The sequence below is a fragment of the Arctopsyche grandis genome, chromosome 1 (genome assembly GCF_051622035.1).
Source record: "Arctopsyche grandis isolate Sample6627 chromosome 1, ASM5162203v2, whole genome shotgun sequence".
Classification (NCBI taxonomy): domain Eukaryota; kingdom Metazoa; phylum Arthropoda; class Insecta; order Trichoptera; family Hydropsychidae; genus Arctopsyche; species Arctopsyche grandis.
Genome location: NC_135355.1, coordinates 13232372 through 13258852, shown reverse-complemented (window position 1 = coordinate 13258852; position 26481 = coordinate 13232372). Strand labels below are relative to the sequence as shown.

The 26481-nt window shown below is 32.0% G+C and overlaps 2 protein-coding genes across 2 annotated transcripts; one reads left to right on the top strand and one right to left on the bottom strand.

Moving 5' to 3' along the window:
- The first annotated feature begins 17382 nt into the window (after positions 1-17382).
- Positions 17383-19274, top strand: gdl (gonadal protein gdl). Its single transcript, XM_077446640.1, has 4 exons — positions 17383-17605; positions 17683-17843; positions 17917-18050; positions 18136-19274. Exons 1-4 carry the CDS (start codon positions 17514-17516, stop codon positions 18268-18270), a joined length of 522 nt encoding a protein of 173 aa, XP_077302766.1. The 5' UTR covers positions 17383-17513; the 3' UTR covers positions 18271-19274.
- On the bottom strand, positions 18594-26199 carry LOC143923010 (1-acyl-sn-glycerol-3-phosphate acyltransferase gamma-like). Its single transcript, XM_077446520.1, has 8 exons — positions 26057-26199; positions 21302-21529; positions 21033-21205; positions 20788-20949; positions 20512-20712; positions 20302-20439; positions 20003-20222; positions 18594-19921 (listed from the first exon to the last, which is right to left on the bottom strand). The coding sequence occupies exons 2-8, from the start codon at positions 21477-21479 to the stop codon at positions 19839-19841; spliced, it is 1155 nt and encodes a 384-aa protein (XP_077302646.1). The 5' UTR covers positions 21480-21529; positions 26057-26199; the 3' UTR covers positions 18594-19838.
- Positions 26200-26481: the final 282 nt, after the last annotated feature.

The following is a 26481-nucleotide window of genomic DNA, read 5'->3' as shown; positions in this document are numbered from 1 at the left end:
GACTATTGATTCCAATACTCACTTTGAGCGTAACAATCCTAAATTTTGAGTTAAAGACCGCAAAAGCCAAAAAACTGTAAAAATCGCGGATTTTTTTAAAAGCTCATATCTCGTAAACGATCACCCACCAACAAAAATCAATATCATATTCGAATTCAGTGGGTCAAACTTATAAAAGATTGGCTAGTCTCCGCTCTGGTATTTTTTTTTTGTTGCTCAGTGTAATCAAATGTTATTTTGAAAGTATGAAGTAAATTTATATCCCTGGTTGATGATGAATCGTCCTATCACAATTGTTTTAAGCAATTCAGTTTATATTATTCACGAATTTTTTTTTTATTTCCATTTTTATTTCAGTAGGTAGTTGTTACATAGGTATTGGTTTATACATTATATTGACGTAGAAAATGGGTCCGGCAAAAGGGCCCACGCAAATGTTGAAACTTACATTTCGAGCCTAATAAAAAAAGTTAACCGATCCTTGGGCTGTTAAAGCAGGTATTAGTTGTTTATGTATATCGTAAGAAATTTGTTTTGTTGAAATACCCAAACTTTAGGTCCCAAAGTGCAATATCCTATAAATTTTTACACACGTGAAATAGTTAAAAAGTTATTTAATTTTACTGAGGGCCCATATTTTCTAACAGATAGTGGGGCCCACATGCCATCGGGCATGTTCGCTTGTATGGCCAGTCCGCCACTGCGTGTATTCATTAATAATATGATCGGACAAAACCAGCAAGAGATTCTTTTTTCAGTCCCATTGAGCAATGACACGGTTTCAAAAAGAATTGATGAGATGGCAAATGATATCGAAATTCAATTATGTGATGGACTGCAGTCTAACGAATTTTCATTACAATTGGATGAGAGTACTCTGCGTGATAATGAATCTCTACTACTTGCTTATGTATGATTTGTGAAGAATGAAGAAATTATCGAAGAAATGTTATTTTCAAAATTACTTCGCGCGCACATTAATACGGGGGAAAAGCCTATTTCTCTTATTCCTGTTGTATCCTGCTCGCGCAAATTAGGTGAGTATGTACCGTTTACCATGCATTCTGTCTCGTCACGGAGACCGCTTTCGGATATATTCGGAAAGATAAATGAAAATCTCCTGAAGCTTCAAGGAAGCAATATCAGTCTTATTAAAGCCAAAGGCATTATACTGAGCTTTATCAACAAACTCAAATTATTTAAAAATAATCTTCGTCGGCGAGAACTTCATCAGTTTCCTTCTTTACAACAATTAAAAGAAGATATGCTCAAAGATTCTGATTTGGAAACATAATGTAGCCACATTGACGCCCTTATCGAAGATATGATAATACGATTAAAAGACTTGTATGAACTTTTAATACCAGATTGGATAATTAATCCATTTTTTATCAGATGTAGACAGTGTCAGTCAAAATTTAAAAGAGCAGTTTATTGAGCTACAAAATGACTGTGAAGCTATAATAGTATTCAATCAATGTGATTATGATGTTTTTTGGGTCCGTTTTCGCCATCGATACCCTCTTCTGTGGAAAGAGGTAAAATTACCCATCGTAGCATTTCCTTCATCATATTTAGTAGAAAAGGGTTTTAGCGCAGTAACGCATATATTTAAAAAATCCCGAAATCGATTACAGATAAGCCAAAGAGGAGATTTGAGACTGTATTTAACTAAACTTGATCCTAATTTTACGAAAATAGCGCAGTCACATGAGGCTCAAGGATCTCATTCATTTTTTTTATTTTTTAAAACCCTCCAAAAATTCACATTTCCATTGAATTATTTACTTTTAAATTGAAATAACATTATAATGTATGTAATGTTTATATGACATAAATGGTAATTAATACATAATGTTTATAAAAATAATTATGTTTTTTATTTGTTTTTCTTATAATTTTTTATTTGTTAAGAAAATCATTGCATGAAATACATACATAGAAAATAGAGTAATTTTTTGTGGGAGGGGGGGGGCGCTGGATAATTTTACTGTAAAGGGGGCGATTCTTTCAATATGGTTAAGAAACACTGGTTTAAAGGGATGAAAACACTTTTTTAAAATTATCGGTTTATTTTCTCCTGTCATTATGTATATTATAATTTCTTTTTTAAAGTCGAGGCTATTTTTATTTACGTTATTTTGTATATTTGTCTTTGATAACTCCTTATTCAATTCTTCATTCATCGTCAAACACATAATTGTTTCATCTTCCGAATCTAAAAGAGTTTCTTCCATTGTGGAATCGTCAATACAAGAAGGATATATTCGCTTCATAATAGTTTCACCGTAGGATATACATTCGCTTTTATTACTACATTTAAATAATGTTTTGTTCGGTATAAAATTAGAATTATTTGAAATTTGTGTTAAAAAAATCAGTTTTAGGCACTCATTTCTTCGATTTTAATTTTCAATTCTCGGAATAATTCATCGGTAAGGTCAAGTCCTTCGGTATTGAGATTTTCCAAAAATAGAATTATATACAAGAAACGATTTTGGCCAAACGCACAGAAACATTATGCTTATAAAACTCCCACGTTCGGGGAATGCGCTGTACTTAATAATGTTACGTATACTAAAAAAAGCCGCCGAGTATTTGCGATCGGATTAGGCCGGGTAGCGTCCTGAGAGACCGTGTGACCGGTGTAAGTGGTTTTAAGGATTAGCGACAGTCTAAGTGCAAGTAAGCTAAACAATGATTGCACTTCCCAAAATTGACCTGTTCCGTGGGAGCGGTCACGTACGGATATGTCGTGGGAAGACATATCCGTACGTGACCATAACAATAGGTAAACAAATTAGACGTCGAAGATATCCTGAGAGATCTATCCCTTATAAGGCGATACTTAGGCGATATAATGTCATTCTGGACGGAGCACTGCCAGTGCGTGTATCTCCTTAATCATCAATTAAATCTGTGAGACGACTGTTGGCCTTTTAATTGGATCAGTGTTGCGCATCTTGTGAAACGAAATTTCCTAATGGTGTTCAATGTGGTATTTGTAAGAAGCACTATGATTTTGATTGTGCCAACATTACGAAAGGCGGCTACAATAGATTGTGAGCTATGAAAAGGGCTGCATGGAAGTGTCCACGATGCCGTAATCCACAAAGTTCTCAGTCTTTGACCGAGTCACCTTCGCCGTCATTGATTACACTACTTAAGGATATCCTTGATATCAAACGTAGCGTTTCATGCCTGCCGTCGCTTGCAGAAGACATAAAAACGCTAAAAACTGATATTTGCAACCTCAAAGCGACATGTGAATTTAACAGCTCAAAGATTATTGAGGCTGAAAATAGAATAAGTGCAGTAGAGGATAAAGTAAAAGACATTTACAGGGGTTTATGTACTGAGAAAATCACTACCAATGATATCAAAGCTCGACAAAATAGCTTTGAAACCAGATCGCGTAGTAATAATATTGAATTGCAAGCTGTACCCGAAAAGCGCACTGAGAATGTAATAGATATTTGCAAGACTATCTCGGAGCCGATGGATGACAACTTAATATTATCCTGCCACAGAACTGCTAAATCAAACAAGAACAGTGACCGCCCTCGGAACATAATAGTAAGTCTACCGAGTTCACGTCACCGCGATCGTATCCTGCCTGCTGTACATCGCCACAATCGTAGTGCGCGTGCTACAAATCAACGTGACAACAACTCAGCTCTACTCAACTCTTCTCACTTGGGCATCTCTGGAACGCCCGTTAGAATATATGCAGCTGAACATTTATCACCAGAATCAAAATCACTTCACGGTGCCGCAAGAGCTACTGCCAAAAAAAATAATTATAAATATGTATGGGTTAAATTTGATAAAATATTTATGCGTAAAGACGACAAATCGAACTCGATATTTATTCGAGATATAAATTGTCTTGCTAATATTAAGTAATATTACTATTTTTTTTTATTTACTAATTTTTTTATTTACTCGTGTAATATATAACTCCTAGATTCGTAGGTTTTTCTTTATTTTTTCAAAATGTCAACAGATGTAAGTCTAAAATTTCCAATATTCACCTTCAAGTACTTGCCAATAATTTCGATATCATCTGCCTTGCGGAAACAAACTTTGATAACTCCATATTTAGCGAAGAATTGTTTGATAATAGATATATAGTTTACCGTAGAGACAGAGATGTTTTGAATAGCTCCAAAAAGGAAGGTGGAGGTGTCCTCCTAGCTATAAAAAAACAGTTTACCTCATTTAGGCTATTATCTTGGGAAAGCACTGTTGAAGATCTTTGGGTTAGGATATATATAAATTGTAATTTTATTATTAACATTTGTTAAGTTTACCTACCCCGTAACTTAAATAATAATCTTCTACAGGCTTTCTATGAAAAATGTCATGAATTTTTTTCTAATACTGATACCAACCATGATTTCATTATTGTTGGTGATTTTAATATACCTAACATTGTTTGGTACATTGTTTTAATATACAAAACACTCTAGTAGCACTGAAATGTTAATAAACAATCCCATTGATTCGAAATCGTCCTTGTTATTTAATCTTATGGCTTATGGTCATTTATGTCAATATAATTATATAAAAAACTTTAATGGTCGTATTTTGGACTTATTCTTATTGTTACATTCGTGGGTGATGTGTATTTTGTTGTTATTAATATTTCCGCTGCCACCAAGCGTTTTTGCGGAACGCTACTCCGTAAATAAAACTCACTTTATTTTATAAGATAATTATTTTCTTTAATAGTAGTAAGTATACACGAGATAAGTTTGTATTACACGTTACTAGTTAGTAGTTTACTAGTTAAGTCGTCTAATCGCGAGTCACTAGTTAGACGGTTCAATTGTAAGTCAGTGATTAGTAAGAGACGGTTCGGTTGTAAGTCAGACGGTTCGATCGCAAGTGATAAGTAAGAGACGGTTCGGTTGTAAGTTAGACGGTTCGATCGCAAGTGACCTTCCATATGTTTAACATCAGTATATATTTAATAGACGTAACAATTTGGACCAATCATAGTTCGTGATAAAATAGGGGGGAACTCGAGTTAAGTAAAACAATATCTTAAGACTTTAATACTTTGACCCTTGAGTGTATCGAGAAATGGTTTTCACACAATTAGTTACGCAGCTTTAAAAGGGTTTTTGAGGGAATACGATTGGAGTCGAGTCGTGTGAAAAATGCTGGTAAACTAATTAAAGACAATATTTTTAGTGTTTGCATATGTATCCCTTGAGGGTAGATTTCACGCAATTCGTTGTGCGGATTAAGAGTCGTGAGAATAATGCAGAAAAGCGATAAAGTTAGTTGAAAAACGATATTTTTAGTGTTAACATATGTGTCTTGAATGTATCGAGAAATGGCTGAGTAGATGCACGCAATTTGTTGTGCAGGCTTAAGAAGGGCTTTGATATTTTTGGGGGAAACATAATTCGTCTCGCAGATTGATTTAAAGGTCGTGGGAATAGAATACAGCTAACATAAAACAAATAAAGACTTATGTAGATATAACATTATGTAGCTTTGAACCATCTAGCTTATCTATAGCATGTCCACTTAGTAAGTTGGATAAACACCATCCAGCATTCGATGTGCTCTTAGTTCTTAAGAAGTTAAAATATCTTAAACCCTTATGTAATAACATTGTACTGAATTACAGAAGATGTAATTTTGGTAATTGCAGAACTAATTTATCATTAATAGATTGGTCTGATCTTTTTAATAATTTGAACATTGATGAATCGGTCAGTGTATTCTACAACACATTATATTGTATTATTGGTGACAATACACCTACAAAGAAGATTGTATCTGACACTGGCCGATATCCAATCTGGTTCAGTAAATCATTGGTGAAATGTCTGAAATGAGAAAGCCGAAAAACCGAAAAAGAAAGAGAAAGTACATAAAAGGTACAAAGTCTTTGGTAATCCCAGAGATTACGACACCTTTGCATTATTAAGAACTCGCTCCAAGAGACTGTTGTCCAAATGCCATACTGACTATTTGTCCTATACTGAATCCTGCATTTCTCTGAACCCTAAATGCTTTTGGTCTTACACCAAGTCTAAATGCAAGGGTAATTCTTTGCCCGAAACTTTAAAATTTAATAACATTTGTGCCTCATCTGGCTTAGGTATGTGTGAATTGTTTTCGGATTATTTTTCATCTGTGCATAACAATGATGATCGCTCCCTTTCATATGTGGACGCTCACATTGACAATTGCTCGTACTGCCTTGATAAAATATATGTTGAAAAAAAGGAGATTATTTATGTCCTATTAAATTTAGATGTAAATAAGGGTGCTGGACCTGACGGCATACCTCCATACTTTATTAAAACTTGTTATTTAGAACTTGTGGAACCCTTATTTATAATTTTTAACAATTCTTTATCTGCTGGTGTATTCCCTTCTAAATGGAAACTAGCCAATATTGTACCTATTTTCAAGTCTGGCGATAAATCACTTTGTAATAACTATAGACCAATAAGTATTGTTGCGTAGGGGTGGGTGGAGGATCCAAGTAAAAGGCCAACAGTCGTTTCACAGCATGTATTGATGATTAAGGAGATACACGCAGTGTCACGGCTAAGTCCAGAATGACATGATATCGCCTACGTACCGCCTTATAAAGGGTAGATCTCTCAGGGCGCCTAATCTGTTTACCTGTTGTATAGTCACGTATTCGGATATGTATTTCCACGACATTGGGTCTTCCCGTACTGATTCTGAGAAATAACTAATAACGGTCATTGTTTAGCCTAAATGCACTTAGAGTCCAGATATAATCTTTGGAAGTAAGTGCATGCATTTAGTTAATCCGATAACAGATATCCGTTGAACGGTCACATAGTCTCTGGGATTCTATTCGCTTAATCCGCGGCGTACGTAACAGTATCTTATCCTGTTTTGCTAAAATTTTTGAATGTTTAACTTATAATCATATTTATTCTCACGTAGTGCCTAAAATTGCACAGGAACAACATGGATTTGTTAAAAAAAAATCAACCGTGTCTAATCTTATTGAATTCACTACCACAATTTATAAATATCTTAACACTCGTACACAAGTAGATGTTATATATACAGACTTTCAAAAGGCTTTTGACAAGGTTAATCACGGTTTGCTAATTCGTAAATTATTTAAATTTGGAATTCACGGCAATTTACTTCGATGGTTAGCTTCCTATGTTAATTTGAGAAGTCAATTGGTTACAATTAAGGGTTTCTCATCTGCCCCTAGAATAATCCCTTCAGGAGTTCCTCAAGGTTCTCACCTTGGACCACTTCTGTTTATTATTTTTATTAATGATCTAATCCCCCTACTGAAGTGCCAATGCTTACTTTATGCCGATGATCTTAAGATTTTCCATCCTATCGATAGTGAGTCGGATTGCTTAAAATTACAATCCGACATTGATATAATATCTGAATGGTGTAATGTAAACCTTATGCATTTCAATATTTCTAAATGCTTCTCATTGACACTTTCCAGAAATCGTAACTTAATTGACTTTACTTACAATATTAATAACGTAGATCTTATAGCGAAAAATTGTGCCAGAGACTTAGGTATACTTATAGATTCCAAACTATCATTTAATGAACATATTAATCATATTGTTACTAAATCTTATAAACTCTTGGGATTTATTTGCCGAGTTGCGAAGCCCTTTAAGAATCCCCATACTCTGATTCTACTCTATTACAGTTTGGTTCGTAGTAATATGGAGTATGCCTCAATCATATGGTCTCCCTATTACCAAACTCACATTGAGCATTTAGAAACAATCCAGAAGCGTTTTTTGCACCATTTATCCTATAAGACTGGTCTTAAAAAACTGTTACCATCTTATACTGACAGACTTTCTTTTTTCCATATTGCAAGTTTGTCTCAGCGTAGAAAGGTTTCTGATTTGTTAATTTTATATAAGATTGCTAATGGTATTCTTGATACATCTGTTTTAAGTGAGATTAATTTTAACGTTAATGCCCGATTCACCAGATGCACAAATCTTTTTTATCCACCAATTTGTCAAAGCAACACCTCTTTCAATAGTGCAATCGTTCGTATATGCCGTATTTACGATAGCTTAGATGATTGTCCTGACCTCTTTAGTGACTCTTTTAGTATTTTTAGGACAAAGGTGAAGAAAATAATATATGGTTGATTTGCTTCTTCGCCCTTATAGTCTCTCTTTTTCTTTTTCTTTTTTACTTTATCTGTATCTTTTTCTTTATCTGTTTCTTTTCTTTTTTTTTAAATCTTGATGTTTTTGTAATTTTACTTTTTTATATCACCATGTGGTGCTCACTGTAAATGGAATATTATATTTTTATTTATGTTTATTATTATTTTTTGTCTCATTATACAACTTTCTTTTTATATTTTATTCTGTATGTGTGCCTATTTAAATAAAATAAAAAATAAAAACTAGCAAATGAGCATAAATATTTATGTTCATACGTATAGAATATTATCAATTGAGCTGGATGATCGTTAAAGATGTGAAGATGATTCGTTATTGAGCTTTGAATGTCGAATTACGAACGAAATTCGGGCTTGTACATACGTATGTACATATGTATACCTGACTTGTAAAGACAATTATTTTTAATGCTACTTTACATGAACAATATAAAAAATAAACCTTTTTGGTTTATTGAAAAAAGCTTTTAAAAACGAAATTAGCCCTAAATAATTTTTTATTATGCCAAATCCCACGCATCGTGATTTCTCCTTACCGGAGCGGAGTCTTGGATTTTCAAGGGGAAGATAAGGCCGGATAGAGTAATAGAAAATCGTTACCAATTTTTTGACATACGAATACTTAACAAGAAAGGCACAGACCTTTTTATAATATGAGTGACTTATTTTTTTACCTAAGCAAAGATGCGAGTACTAACATATGTAGATAATTGTAAACAAATTTTGCAATACAATTAAAACATCTTTTAAAACCTTCCAAGAAGTATAGACTTGCTAACATTAGTCACAAACCCGCCATTTTTATGCACCGGCTTTAAAATGGATATGGTTATAAAGCCTTTAAAAATACTGGTGCAAATTTAATGTTAAATAATAAAAAAAATTATAGACGAAACTAGTGTTTTTTCTCGAATTCTCGAGAATATAAACTAGTTGGAACGATTTGATGAGATTAAAAACTTTGTAAGAAAGAGGTATATAAATCTAAAGATAGAGATCGAATTTCGCAAGGATTAACTTGATTTATTCACAGAAATAATCAAAGCTTTGCTGCCTATCAAATAAGATGTGGAATTTAAAGTTTATTACATTTAAAAATTTATTAAATCCAAGCGACGCCAATGACTGAAGAGTATGATATTTTCAATAAAACAGCAAACATGTGTTGATTGAAAACAATCTTCGCGTGGATTTGAAACTGGCATTCAAATAGTTGACAACAATTCAGCCAATTGATGTAGAATCAGAGAACTTTGTGTGCCGCATGATCGAAGATAACTTTATCTGCAGCAGGGTCAAAGCTAGAGCCTGTCAAGTAGGTATGTTATGTTTTTTTAGGGGTCATTTTAATACCTCTCCTGAAAGTTAATTATACAAATAATCTGCGCAAAATAAATAATTCATCGTTTTTATCAAATTTTCTTCAACGTATTGCTTTTTTACATAATCGTATTGTATGTAATAAAAAAATAATGTTAATGTAAAATGATTGTTTTATTAGGATTTTTTCAATTTTTTGATTTATATCATAATATAATGCCATTATACATAACACACCTTAAGCAGGGGGCGACTAACGGTAGGGGGCAAAATCACAAGGCTGCGCGAATAAATACAATAGATTATAAAAATCGCTCAGCATTCAAACTCATATAAAAAAATCTCCATATACTATTAGAATAAACGTAGTACTACGTATCCCGCCTTCCGCGATGAACCAATATCAAACGTAATACTACGTATCCCGCATTTCTCGCCAAGCTCATATGAAACATAGTACTACGTGACCCGCTTAAGATGTGTTAAGAATTCCTTCTTTAATCATTAAGAGGGCTGGACCCCAGCGCCTTGTCCATACAAACGTATTAGACTTCTCCCTTCCTCAATTTTAATATGAGAAATTATTTTTTAATATGCTATTTATATCCACCATAGGCATGGGTTCTTTTTTTTATTTTTTTGATTAATCAAAAAATCAAATAAATCAAAAATTAAAAAAAAGAACCATGTCTATGGTGGATATCCATAGCATATTAAAAATAATTTATCTAGTGCCATAATTGAGGAAGGGAGAAGTCTAATACGTTTGTATGGACAAGGCGCTGGGGTCCAGCCCTCTTAATATTCCGAACTTTCCGATGAATTTACATTTCCCGTCTTGCTTGCACCTTGCTTAACCCTCTTCTTAGTACAATCATTTCTATTTAGCATCGTTGTTTTAATCCCTCTCCTCCTTCACTAGTGTAAATTATATAAGCTTGTGTTTATGGTGTTTTCAAGTTAATTTTTGTCTACTTATATGTATTAGTGTATTTTTATTTTATTTCCGTTTTTTATTCAGTGTCGTTTCATATTGCGTTTGTGGTCATGTTATTTTACAGAAATCGTCAGCACAGGAACTAGACCATTCGGTCAACCCCTTTGTTTCGTGCAAGACGTCGAAGAACCCCCATCCCCCGTTAAAACGAAAAAGAAATTTCCGAGAACTGTGAACAAAAAAGAAAAGCAGTCGATCCGTCCATTAAACGTATTATTATTATTAATAATGTATTACATTAATACCTAGCTATTCAATGACTTAATACTTCCCCGTTATTTCAAAATTTTTTTAAACTTCTTAAACTTATCCAATACTGTATTACAACTGCACAGTCAATTATTACTAGTTTGTAATTCAATCGTTAGAAATTTGCACGAACGCACAAAGCGCAATTATATATTTTTTTATAATATATGGATAAAAAACATATATAAACACCTACATTACATATACATATACGATAAAACATGTCATCTGTGACAATTGTTTATGACCTGAAGTTGTTAATTTTTGTTGAAAAAATCAAATAAAAATTATTTATTTTCAAAAACGAACATTTTTTAAACAAAATGAAAATTACAACATTGAGAAGTCACAGAATATAAATATGGATTGAGCTTCATATATTTTTTCGGATTTTTTAAATTCTTTGCATGTGCATCTAGATTTTTTTTACAGAATTAGGTACATGCAAATGTACATACATATGTATGTATGTGAACTTGTGTGTACGAGAATGTACATATGTATGTACATATACAATGTATATAACGGTCAAAGTGATAAATTCGGTTATTATTATAATTTGGCAATGTGATTATTGATAACTACATATTTTACTTTAACCAGGGCTTAGTTAATTTGATTAAATATATATTTTATCTTTAATGCTTCTTATTGAGTTGATCCTCGCGTTCCTATGAACGCGATTAGAGTTATTAACAAAAAACTAATTTTGAGTCTTTTCGCGATCCAGCTTTTAAAGAGCTGCCACCAAGGAACTTCCTGTGGACCTCTTGACTTGATGGTTCAACACGTTGGTAGTTTGAGAAATTTCTGTGGGTACAAAAGATATATAATATTATATGTATAGTACATATATTATATTATACATTAATAATAATAAATCGTACTCTTTTACTAGGAAATTTTGTACAACGCTGATTTACAAAATTTTGCATGTGCCTTATTTTGAAGATTAATTTAAAACTGAAACATCGAAACGTATCGAGAAACGGAAACGGGAACGGGAATTGCATGCGTTATTGGACGATGGAACGATGGATCTTTTTTTTGATGAACCTTTCATTTTTTCCGTTCATTTTTATGATGAACCTTTTTTATGCTCTCTAGCTTTGTAGTTTGCCCTGTTTCTTGTGAAATAGACCCAAAATGCCCTGTTTCCTAGAAAAAGCACGCTTCCGGCCCTACCTCTAATTATTACTATAGCCCGGCGCGACCCTGTGCTCCATTGTCCATTTCTATTGTGAACCTTTTTTTGCTCTCTAGCTTTGTAGTTTGCGATCTTTCCTGGAAAAGCACCGCTCTGCATCTAATTATTAGCATTACGCTTCATAGCAGTTCTAACAGTACATAGTTTCAACAATGCTTAATCGTTAATGTTTCGTATTTTCAGCTTTGCCAAGCTCAGTCCATAACAGACGATTGCTCAGCGCGAAGAATATGAGAATAAGCAGTGTAGAACTCCCAGGTGAGCACGATAAAAGCGATTCTTCTGGAAGTGCCAGTCTTCTGCCTTCTCCTGTAAAACAGGTACATATGTTCATACATACCAGGGATTGTCGGTTTTCCAAAATCCGGTTTTTTTGGACAAATTTTTAGCATTCAAAAACCAGTCTTTTTGCTCTAAAACACCGGCTATTTATATACATATGAATATGCATTATTTGTTAAAAAAAACAGGTAATTTCAATTTAAGAAACATGAAGATGTCAATGTATTATGAACACATACGTACATATATATTATATATGTATACATTTTACATACATATATGAAGACGTCACTTTTGAAAACACTTCTTCGAATAGTGGCCCATTGCGCTCATATTCTATACCAGGTTTTTTTGAATTTTGCTTCACGGCACTCTGTTCCACAAAAAGGGTGTTAAGGGTTTTGCAATGAATTAATTTTATATTAATTTATTTCTTTGCAAATTAATTCTATATATATGTACATATATAGAATTAATTTGCAAAGAAATAAAATTGAATGTCTGCTTGTCTGTGTGTCTCATATACAGGCTCCTTAACCACTGAACCGATTAAGATGGACCGATTAATCCTAATTTAATCTTTCCATTAATAGGATATCATATTTAAATGGAGTAATATTCTTGAACTTATTTTAGAAGCCACGTCGCTTGTTGCCAACAAATTTATACGTGATCTTATACAATTTCACACCTCGACAACAAGATGAACTATGCCTTAGGGCTGGTTATAGAGTTACAACTATTGACACTTCCAATACCAACTGGTGGAAGGGAAGTTGTTTGGGTAGAACGGGCTTTTTTCCATCAACATACTGCACAAAGCTTCAAGCCGGGGAGAAACCATTGCAAGTGATTTCCCAGCTAACAGTAAGTTTAAATCGTTTTGTATTAATTCAAGTATTTGGATTCAAGTTAATAAATGTTTAATTGACGATTTCAGGTATCCGACGGTGATAACGGACGCGCAATGATGCTCTTGCCCGATCAAATCGTAATACAGGTCGGCGAGGAAGTGGACGGAATCATGAGGATTAGAACGGGAGACGACCGCCAAGGAGTTTGCCCAACAAAGTTCTTGCAAAAAATATAGGAAAAGACAAAAAAAATTACATTTTTTACACTACCTTTCTAGTAAAGAATATTTCGTACCCGTTTCCGTGGAAAGAGTCTTCTTCCTCTGTTCATAGAAGTGAGAATAATTACTCTTTTAGATCCAGTTCCCCGCGCTCAGACAAAAATACGAATACCGCATCCAAAATATCTATTTTATTTTATTTTATTTATTAAAAAATCAACAGACAGGATGTACATAGATATATATAAAAAAACAAATAGTAAATAAATAATATATGTAACATCCGAGTCCAATAATAGATTTTTACAAAAATGAAAAAGATAAATATAAGGAAAACAAATTAAAAAGTAAAGAATAAAGGCATGACAAAATATGTAGAACAATGCATAATTAAACTATAGTATTAAAATATTTGGAAAAGGTTATAAAATAGAATATAAGAAGAAATTGAAATTTACAAATATAAAACAAATGAAGAAGGTAAATACAAAATAACAAATGAAAAGGAAAAGAATGAAAGCTATAATATGATTAAATAGCACATTACATAACTAAACTAATGTATAAAAATATTGGAAATATTGGAAAAATAGAATAGGAGAAGAAATGAATCAATCGGTCAAGATTCTCTTGATGTTAGACCTGAATTGATGTAGGGAAATACCAAATAGATCAACCTCATTCAGCTCTCCGTTAAACATACGATAAACGCGCTGCAGATAAGAATATTTTTGGGAATTAGTATTGAAAGGATCAAGTGAAAAGAGTGCAACGCGTCTAGAGTACCGAACTGGGATTCTGAAATTAACCTTATTCAGTAAATCAGAACAATCAAGGAAACCATTTATGAGCTTAAAGAAGAATATAGCATCAGTATGTCGTCGCCTGACAGAAAGATTGTTAAAAGAAAGGATTTTTAAAATGTCGGAAACAGTAGAATGGGTATAGGTAGGAAAAAGGTAGCGTAAGGATTTAATAAATTTAAGTTGAACTTTCTCAATACAATTAATATGGGATAAATAAAAAGGTGACCAGATAATTGAGGCAAATTCAAGGTGAGACCTTACAAAGGAAAAATAAAGTAATTTAAGTACATAAGGATCATCTATTAAAATATTTGGCAGTTTGAAACAAACAATCACAAATTACTGCTTGAATGATATAGGATTTTATGCTGTGGAGTTTTGCCCGATTGACAATTGCGACTATGTACATATGTATATAAAATCGTCGAGCTATGCTGTACCAGCAATATGCTGATGAAAACGCTTATTTATAATGGTGACACTCGTCAACTGCATTCGTAGTCGAGACCGTTACTTTTCATGAAACCATAATAATTAGTGTTTCTTCTGTTGATTTTCGCCTATTGACTGCGATTTGAAATTGATCTTATGCGTACATACTTAATAAAAAGTCAACATTTTCAACTACGATTCACTGAGCTTTGTGTACGAATTAATTCCATATATGTATAATAATAATCTATTTGAATGCATGTGCATACACACATGTACAATAATACATAAATACGGGTCTACGTGACGAGCCGGAATGTTAAATTACCGAAAACACAAATATCGGAAGGCAAAGATCGAAAATCAAAATATCTTAAGTCGAAAGATCAAAAAAAAGGTGCATGGTAAATGGTACATACTCACTTAATTTGCGCGAGCAGGATACAACAGGAACAAGAGGAACAGGCTTTTCCTCTCGTATTCTGCGCGCGCAAATTAATATATATATATATATATATATATATATATATATATATATATATATATATATATATATATATATATATATGTAGGATTTCTATGAGTGCTACGTAATATATTTGTACGTTGGCATGCATACAACAAATCCTGAAAGTTCCATCGTAATCGGTTTAGTGGTTTAGGAGCCTATTCGAGACAGACAGACAGACAGACATTCGATTTTATTTCTTTGCAAATTAATTCTATATATATAGAATTAATTTGACGGACAGACAGACAGACATACATTGATTTTTATATACATATATGTATGTAGACTAGCTGTATTACCCTGCTTCGCTCGGTATTTGTAATATAAAGTAAGATAATTACAAAAAGCAAAAAATAAAATAAAAATAACAATACAATAAAAATAAAAAATAATGAAAATGAAAAAAAAAATATATATATATATATATATATATATATATATATATATATATATATATAAAAATATAAAAAATGTATAAAAATATAAAAATATATTGAGTCTCTTTCGAAATTATATGTATATACTAAAATCCTACCCACTGCGGCTGAGCCCCCGGCGGCACCCCCCGCGGCGCCCACTGCGGCGCTCCCCGCGGCGCACCCTGCGGTGCCTCCCTGCGACGCCCCCCGCGGCACCCCGTGCGGGGGACTTTGAATCCTTTGAATCGAAAAAAATCGATAGCCGCATGATATATCAGTTTAAAACGGCTAGTAACACTCATCATTAGAGGTAGGATAGTCACAGTGCTATCCATTGTCCGGCAAACCTTTAACAATGCATTTACAACCTTTGAACAATACACGGCCCCCTCAGGCTCCGGTGACTACTCATCATATATGTAAGTGTCACAAGCCAGGCCAAAAGTAACATCCAACGACTTATGATGGGGATCTTCCGGCGTGAGTGGCGCTGCCGAGTTTGTCACTTTGCAGTTAGTTGTGCACAAAAGTCAAGTATTCTCCCATTTATACATATGTAAGAACAGACCTTAGCATGTTTGTCTCCGGTGATAAAATAAAATATAATTACAGAGATAATATAAATTTAACAAAACTAGAGTCAAACTAAAGAATGAGAATCAGCATACCAAAACAATAAAAATAATCTTTCCTTTGCTAATATTCGAAATCCAGAATCCAGTTACTGTCACATTAAACGTCACCAAGAAGAGGTTATCTCCAGGCGCGGCTCGTGCATAGGAACTGCGGCGCTGCAGCACCCCCAAAAAAATACAAAAAAATCACATTTACAACTTGTATTTAGATATATTTGACATACTCATTAATAATGATTATGTCAAATATATAATCATTCTTATTTAAATTATATTCACAAGTTGTAAATGTATACAAATGTGATTTTTTTGTATTTTTTGGGGGTGCTGCAGCGCCGCAGTTCCTATGCACGAGCCGCGCCTGGTTATCTCTATGCGCGGCAGTGTTGCTATGTGTCTAAATAATTCCATTGTTGAATTATCATATTTAATATGATAATTCAATATCCGTGCTCCGTGCTCCTGCTCCGCTTCAATCCTCTCTTTTCAACTGCATTTTTCATAGCATTAGTTAATTTATGAGGCCAACTGTTTTTTTGGTTCCATGACAAATGCACACTGCCAGCTCGGCATGTGATAAGTTGCATACTTGCCCACTTAAAAGTTGGGTACAGTAGCAACCACGCACATGGGCAATGGCGTACATAGAAAACGGCGAACACAGGCAACGACAGACATAGACAACCACGATCATCGCGATCGCAAGCGGTTGTCCTTGTCTAGGGTTGTTATGCTTGATTAGAAGTGCGTTCCAGAGGGGTGCGGACATATGGGTGACGTGGGAGAATGCGTGTGTGTTGCCATCGATAATGAATAAATACGCGATGCGATATATCCCTACAAGCACGCTGACAAAATCCGCAGAAGATGCGTCTCGATGCTGCTGCCCGGTTACCGTTTTCTTTGAGCTGAAAACACGTATAGATATGCGCTTTCAACCAAAAGCTTAAAATTCATTCCCATACATGGGGGGAGGCGTGAAGCAGTTGCTTCTATCCCCCCCCCCTCCATTTCCATGTATCTAGATTCGTCCTTGACTCCAACTCTAACTTCACAACGCTAATACAAAGATAGAACATTTGGAACACATTTAAGAGGTAATTGGATTATTAAGCACATTGCGATCGCCTAAAATACAATTTTTGCCATGAAAATTGCGAATACGGAATATTTGGCTGCTAGATGTTCCGTTATAGAGATTTTAGTGACTTTTGGGCGAGCGCTTTGTGACATATAATATAATTACCGAACCATTTAAAAGGGGGCATTAAATGTCATAAGATTGTGTTACGACCAAATTAGCTGTCAAATGTGGAAACAGTTTTGCACATCGGTTTATTACTATTCGCTCCTAATTGCTATTTTTTGGGATGTTTTAACAAAATGGAATTAAAAGAGCCTTCGCCAGAAGATCTACAAAGGAAGTTGTATCTTTTATTGGACCAACTTCAAGCGATGGCGAGAGAACTACCACCGTTTGTTTTTTGTTTTATCATAATCACTTATTATATTGAGCTTATCGTATGTAGGTAAATTTTATTAAAACTTACAGACAGTATCAAATGCGTGTGCCCATAGAACTTCTATCAGGTTTAGCTAATTCGTTACTAAATGATACAATTTTCGAAATAGTAAAGGGATTGATGGAAATCCAACACGTCACTGAAAAACATATATTTCAACAGCGGCTTCAAATTGTTAACAGGCAGAAAAGTCTATGATTTAACCTTATTATTTCACATATTTAAACATGCACAAATGTAAAATTTTTGATTTCTTATTTCAGTGGAATTAGAAGAAATGATTATTAGGACGCCATCTACAGAAGAACAGGCTGAGCAAAAGTTGTCATTATTAGCAAAACACAAGGAAGAAATGAAGCAAACTGATATGAAATTAATACTACAACTTGATCAAAAAGTGAATACATATATGCACATATACTTTTTTTTTTTTATTCAACTTAGAATCATTCTGAAATTATTTATCAATTATAATTTTGTAGGTAAGTGACCAGCAAGTTACACTGGAAAAGGCTGGAGTGCCTGGATTTTATGTTACCAACAAACCGATTGAAGTAAAGGTGCAAATGCATTTACTTGATTTTATTTTGAGATTGAGCAACATGCCACTTCCTTGACCAGAGTGAAAAGCATTGGAAACAATGTGCGGATTAAACAAGATTATAGTCTAACATGTGGACGAAATGAAAACATTTGACAAAAAACGTTACTGCATACTGCAAATTTATTTGTACCAACAATATATATACATATACATAAAAAAAGATAAAACAACACATTATCTTATGTATAAAATCATAACAGTGAAATTCATGTTTAAAATGTACATATAACATTTTTATACAGTTATCAGAAAATAAACCAATATTGTATTATGCAAATTTGGTTCATCATTTTTTTTATATTCATATAGAAATTTTCTCATAACTGACAGAAGGAAAAAAATATTATAGGACTAACAAATTGTTTGTGTAAGCTTATTTCATAATATAATAAATAAATAAAATTACCTGTAGAAAAACATGATTTTAATCATAATAATACACATACATATGTACGTAATCTGTCAGTCTCTAATCATTAATAACTTTCACACAAAGCACTGATTAAATACAAAAAATGCTTTCAGAAATGTAATTTTAATCACAAATTAAAATCTATGTAGTGCATAATACCTACATATATTTGGCATCATAAATATGATACAAATTTGATAGTATATATGTAGGTAAAATGGATTATCAGTCATCAAACACAATGTCTTAAACTTGAAGAAGTTATCTGAGGAAAAATTTTAGGAAAGATGCCGCAAATATATTCAATATTGAAGCCACGTTTGAGTTTAAATTAACATCAAAATAATTTTCAACTGTACTTAATATACAAAAATATAGCCACTCCTTCATTTCCAAGAGAAGATTACTTGTATAATCAAGTTATGCACATGTCTCAGATAAGCCTTCTATTTGAATGATATCATTTTTAAAATGATATATAAAAAATGGCTTTTTAGTAAATCCATTAAGAAGCATCGACTATTCAATTTTAAGAAGTACCTTTGTATAATATACATATGTATATCATATATATTTATAAAATACAATAATAATCAATTAAGGAGAAAATAAATAAATATCAAAATTATAAGATGTCATTTATATTGCATGTGTACATATACATATGTATTTTTGTACGTACATATGTATGTATATTATACTGTTTATATAAGATAAAATGTATATAAAAAAATACAAATTCCACATATTCACTTAATAAAAGAATATGCAAAAATAGTTTATTAAAATATCGAATACAAAAGAAAGAATTATGATGTATAACAATATAATATTAAGGTTCGATTTTGTGCATTAATTATGATTAAATATGAAAAAAAAAAATGCTAAAAGAGACAAATATGTACTGACATGTGTGGTACACTTTATTGTACTGCAATAAATTAGCAGTAAGTCAACAATTTTGTATATCTATATTAAAAGTTCTATATTATATACATCAACATTCACTCTCTTAGAGGCATTGGCAACATTGTGGAAGTTATACTTTTATATTAGAAAAATATCAAAGATGTAAGGGTAAAAATTTTATAATTCACCACGATGACAAAATGCTATATGTATATAAATGACCGTTAAGCAAATTTGTTACATCTAGAAATAAGTAAACTCTATGCTTTTTTTTTCTCAGTACCGTATGAAGACGCTTTGCTGATTTGTGACATTCCAATGAGAAGTTTCAACATAATATAAACTGAAACAAAATATTTTATATAAGTGTATAAATGTATATTAATATATGAAGACTTTTTTTAGTTAAAACTCAAGTAATTACATGCACTGCAGATTCCAATGGCTATCGAAAAATACAATAGCTCTCCACTAAAGAGTAATCCTAGTATATACCGAAGAGCTGGTACTAATATGATAATATTCCAAAATATGGTGTTTACAAATGAATACATTCGGCGAGGTAGTTCAAATGGTTGAATTCTTTTAACACCAGAAGTTGTAAAGAAGTCACCTGTCTTAAGGAACGACTCTTGCATTTTATCCTGTCAAAATATTAAATTGAAAAATTAAAAAAATATGTATGTAACAATCGAAGATTAATGCATTATAATAAATGCTTACTTTGACAATATAAAGGTCATGTAACCATTTAGAAGCTTCTGCTTCTGTTTCTGGAACATCCTCTATTGGTATCCTCCTAATATGAAGATGACATAACACTTTTTTGCCATAGAGCAAATTCGTCATTGTTGGTGCAACCTAGGTTTGGATAAAATTATATTATTTTCGTATGAAAAACACATTTTATATGATAAAAAAAAAAAAAAATACCTTATCATCCTTGTTGAAAGCAATGTTGATGTCATAAATGGCATTTATTTTTCCTTTCATGCCCATCAAGCTTGTAGTGAAACCTTTCGTTCTTGGAGTGAGATGGTGCTTTAATATGGGTAAACCATTCTTTTCGGCAAACTTCTGAGATGCTTCATGTTTTTCTGGTGAAAATCTCGTACCCTCAGGAAAAATCAACAGCTGAAAAAGTTTTATTCAAATAAAATTCAATAAAAAAAAAAATGGATTGCAATATAATTTTAAATGATAACGAACCCATATAGGATCAGGATAGTTTCCCAATTCTTGTAATTGTTTCAGAATAATTTCCTTGTCCTTATCGTACGACCTTTCCAGGAAGACATACTCGCCGAATTTCCAAGACCATCCCACTGGTGGCATGTATTGAATTGACTTTTTCGCAAATGCTTTACAATTCTGTAAACAATGTATACAAGATTCGTTTATAGTGAATTTAACAAAATTTGTTTGCAATTCAACTATTTAATTTGATAACCTACTCCTAAAACTCCAATACCATCGCAAAATTTCCAACCCATTAGCCAGTCAATTTCATAAGAATGATTCATCAATAAAAGACCATGTTCTTTTCCATAGTATTTTTCGAATTCGGTTTTGTCAATGTATACCGCAGTTTCAGATTCTGACCACCATTCTGCCATAAAAACTAATTCTGAAATATTAAATAAAAAAATTGGTACCAATTTGTACATATATACCACATGCAATTTATGATGAATATACAAAAGCAAATCAAAATAGTACTTACGACTATAAAACGAGTAAGCGAGATAATAATTTATTTTTCTATACAAATATTTATTAAATCTTCTTAGTGTAAAATATAGGGATCCTTGTATTATATTTAAAATAATTCCTGATGTAAAGAAGGATATTGCAAAACATAACTGGACAACAGTCAATTGCTGGATTGCTTTCAAATTCATTTTGATATATTTCTTAATTACACATGTGTTTAAATTCGTTTTTTTGATTCCTAAAAAAATAAAAAACAATAATTTTTAATGTATTAAAATATTAGCATAGGGAATATTTCCGTACGCTGCCCAACTGTCCGAAATTATATGCGAACCAGACAGTATATGTGGGAGTATTTCATACGGCACGGCAATACTAGAGTAGTCGCAAAGAGCAACCAATGACAGGAAGGAGCGGGTCGACCGAGCCTAGAGGGTCCGCCCTGTCGAGAATTCCGACTTTTACCTACATACATATGTACATACAATACATAATTATATATCCACTAGTGTCGTGCCAGTTGATATTTTAATGGGTGGTTTCGGAAAAGGAATTGATACATGAATGGAGTTGGATCAAATTTCACTGACTGTGACTCCGACTCCAACTTGAACGATTTATGTAAGATGGACTTTTCTTGACAACGTATAAAGTTGTTAATAAAAATAATAGCGATTTTCAATAATATAAAAAAAATTAAGAAATTAAAAAAAATCATTAAATATTGACATGTAACCCAGTTTATTAAATTATTTGTAATGAAATGGGTATAAAAATGAAAAAGTATGTATATTCATAGTGTATGTGTATGAGTTTCATATACAAACAAATCAATTTAATAAAAACAAGTAGGATGTGACCAAACCAACACTATCTATGTGTTTGCGTGATCAATGATCTATTCTGAGTTCAAATCAGTCAAAATCTCGAGTTGGAATTTTCTATTGTTACTACTTACGTACATAGATGACGTAAAAAAGTATGAAACAGAGGAAACAATCAGTTTTGGCCACATCACATCAAAATACGTGCAATTATACGATGTATAAGGTAATTTAAATTCAACGATTTATAATGTAATTCAAATTCATCATTTTTCTATAGAAATTATTATATACGTGTATATTGTATTATTTTATTATTATTGCATGCTACTGAAATAAATCATTTTAAGAATTGAAATGCGCCTGAAACTGGCATCAAGTACACCGAGTACTAAAAATCAGTCAGCCAAACATGAATTTTCTTATATCTAATATATAATTTCGAAAGAGACTTTGTAACTATGTAAGGTTTGGGTGGGGGCATCGAAAACAAATCAAAGTTTCTATGACGACTATTAGATTAGCCATATTTAAGCTGTTTATATTGCAAATACCGAGCGAAGCTGGGTAAAACCACTAGAATAATATACTTTCACATTGAAGCGAAAAAAAAAATATTTCTATGTAGTAGTAAATAGAAGAGCTCACGTAAAATGATGACAGTGCATGCGGTTGTTGGCCTTGAATGTGCTATACTCAGTTCATATTTCTCATCTATTATTTCTAAATGTGTACATATGTATGTACAGCATATATGTACATATGTGTGATTATGTTTACGAACATTGTTGCTCAACATATATCACTAAAATGACTAAAACCACTGAACCGAAAATTAGTATTTCACAATAAATGATATATGCAATAGAAAATAGGTTCAGTTAGAGTAGCGGTTAAAAATTAATTATATATACATATTATACATTCATATATGTACATTTGTATAATCAATTAAATATCGCTTACTGTAAGTCTGAAATGTCTGAGAATGCAATACTAAAATAATAATTTCAAACTGTTCCACATGCGAAAGTAAATTTACTTATTGAATTTGATATATTATATTATGTATGTATGTATTACATTGAATTAGGAAAAGTGCCTTTATTTCGTGACAAGCTGATAAATGAATTGACTAAAAAAAAAAATATGCATGGTCAAAGTCTATTCAGAATTTGTTGATTTTTAGTCGCACTGCATTGATAAAATCAAAGATAATATACGGTGTATGAAATTATGTATACAGCACTGCAATATTTATTCTTAAAATATAACTTGTGTGAGCTGTTTTGTTTACTATTAAGGTTGTGGTCTTGGCAAGAATTTACTATGAACACCCATAGCCCAAGGCGATAAAGAATGTGGGACAGCGAACTGTGAGTGGCTTTTAAATTAGATGCAAGTAAAATTGAAATATTTTGTAAACTGTTTTAAAATTATGCATTCAAAGAGAAACCCATTGTTACGATTGCGATAGTGCACCGAGTGGATATTTGTTCAAAGTCCAATATTGGCACTTTGATTATGTATCATATATCTTATTTCGATAATAAATAAAAAAATGTATTAACAATAGACTTACAAGGAGATAAATTATCATTTTTTTTATTTAATACGATTTAAATGATAAGTAATTATCAAAAAGGCCTTTGATACTGTTAAATAGAAATTTATATATGCATCATGATCAAAGCTCAAAGTGATAATTTCTTTGCAAAACTAAAATCTGTTAAGTTGGTATAAACAGTAAACATTTTATATATGTATATCACAGCTACAGCCAGATCTAATAAATTTTAATAAATCAAAACGCAAATCTTAAATTTTTTTAAATAAAAATTTGAACAAACACAGGATAAGTATCAAAAATATAAATTCGAAACAGACTTTGTATGTAACTATTTTTGGTGCGTAGAAAAACAAATGAATATTCAAATAAATTTAAATAAAATAAAACTATTCAAATAAATTTAATAAAATATTTACCATTAGATTTGTCATGATTAATCGGTTTATATTACAAATACCGAGCGAAGCCGGGTAAAAACACTAGTAAAACTATATTTTCACAATTCACACTGATTGAGTACAAAATAGAATTGTAATTTGCGTATTAAAAATCAATCATTAGTTTAACATGAAATATAAAAATATATGTTGTCATTAGTAAAAAGTATTTGTTTTGGGATGAGAAGCATTATAAAATAATAAGTACCACTTGAAATTACACTCGGGTCTCTTTTTATGCGATAGAAGCGTTACCGCAAGGGACACGGGAAAAAAAGTAGGGATGCGGTCCATAATTTTTAAGAAAAAGTTGTGATGCGTTCCAATGAGCTGGCCATTAAAGTTTGTAAAGGATGGAGATTGTACTGGCTGCTACCCGAGTTTGCACAAAACAAGGCCGGTTGGGCTTACCTTCCGGCTTTCTCAACACCTACATACATAAACACATTACAATTTCATCTTGCGACAAAACGCAAAAAACAACGGATTTCGCACATAGTATATGTAAAAAACTAAAACAATGGTGCAACATTTAACAATCTTTTTTTTTTGAGAATTTGCATTAAATATAAACTGCATAACTTCAAAACAACATACAAAAAATCCGTATAAAAAGAGAATGTACTTCGAGTATAAAAACAATCACAAAGTCAATATCAATGACGGTAACTGCTACTATGGTAAAAAAAAATGCTTTAAGATACTTACCGTAAAGAAAGGCTTATGAATATGAGCTTACTAATTACATACGTATTACTATAAATATTTTCCTGTCCTTTAAAATATTTACCAAAGTAAAACCACATAAAAAAACATGCTAGCACCCACTAGTCATTGGATCTTTTCTAAAATTAAAAAGATGATCAATCAATCAGTGATTTCCAAGATCAAAAGGGACATTTACCATTAGACTTTCACAGTATGTACATGGATTTGATATTCCTATCAACCCTTATATATGTACATGCAGTTTGTAAAATAATTATGATAATATAAAATGTATGGCTAAAAAAATTCAAGAAATTTTTTACAGTGAAAATGTTGCTAATAACTTTTAACTACATACATATATGTACATATGTCTTCATTGCATACTTTTACCTACAAAAGTGAAATATTTATTAAATAATTAGATTTCTTCATATGTACACATGCATATACATACAGATGTGTATTATTTAAGTGTATATGAAACAACTAGAAACTTGGGTATTGCAATCTTCATATATATATTTACCATAATAAGCAATAATTGTGTGTAAATACATTATATACAGTTTTATCTGTTTCTATACATGCAATCAAATCATATTTACTATTGTTGTATTCTAATCATATTTACTATTGTTGTATTCTAATTATATTTACTATTGTTGATATGGAAAGAATGAAATAGTAAACAATTTTAATGAAAATAAATTTTTCATGTATCATGAAACCCATAACTATCAAATTCAATTTCAGAAAACGTTTTTATAATGACTATTTCATAACATTAAAAATAATATAAAATAAAATTGAAAAATTAAACTTAACTATACCTATATATTTAGAAACTTTTATAAGATCAAGCAAAGAAATTATTACCATTTGAACAAACGTCAAATTGACAGACTAAATATTTGCGAGTGATGAAAATTTCGATTTCATATTCATATTTAAAATACAAAATTTCCTCCCGTTCTTGCCATTCGAATATTATTGAATAAATTTTAATATGTGTACGTATATGTATTAGAAGCAACCGAATTCATAGTTGCGCAATTAAAAATGTATAAAATATAGATAACCGGTTGTATGAAAAATTAACCGTTATTCTAACAGTATTATCACAAGAATCCATTTAATAAAATAGAAATTGTTGAAAAAGGCAGGACGAGGGTGCGGTGGGGTGGGTGATTTGAGTGAAATCGAGGGTTATGAATGAGAATTACCAATTGATGAAGATTAAGAATGAATATTGTCGGCAGGTGTTGTCAACGTTGCAGACATCCCAGCTCTCGACGATTGACTCGACTGACTGGAAGCCACGATGACGATGGAGGCGAACAACAACGGTTCACACCAGGTGGTCGCCCTTGACGGTTCCTGCTTACACAACATAAATAGAAATATTTTACAGTGACATCTATGCAAAACCCAACACATCAAAACCAATTCGTTCGAGTTTTAAACCGAATTAAAGCAGATCACTGTACTCTACTGTTAGCAATTTTATTTTATTTCACATTCTACAAAAATCTGTTTTTTCAATTAAAAATGTTGCTTTTTACTAACCTCTTCTTATTTTATTAAAAGCCTCATATCAAGTTGCTTTCGATTTTTCATCTGACGAAATTTGGGTTTTATTTATTTTTTT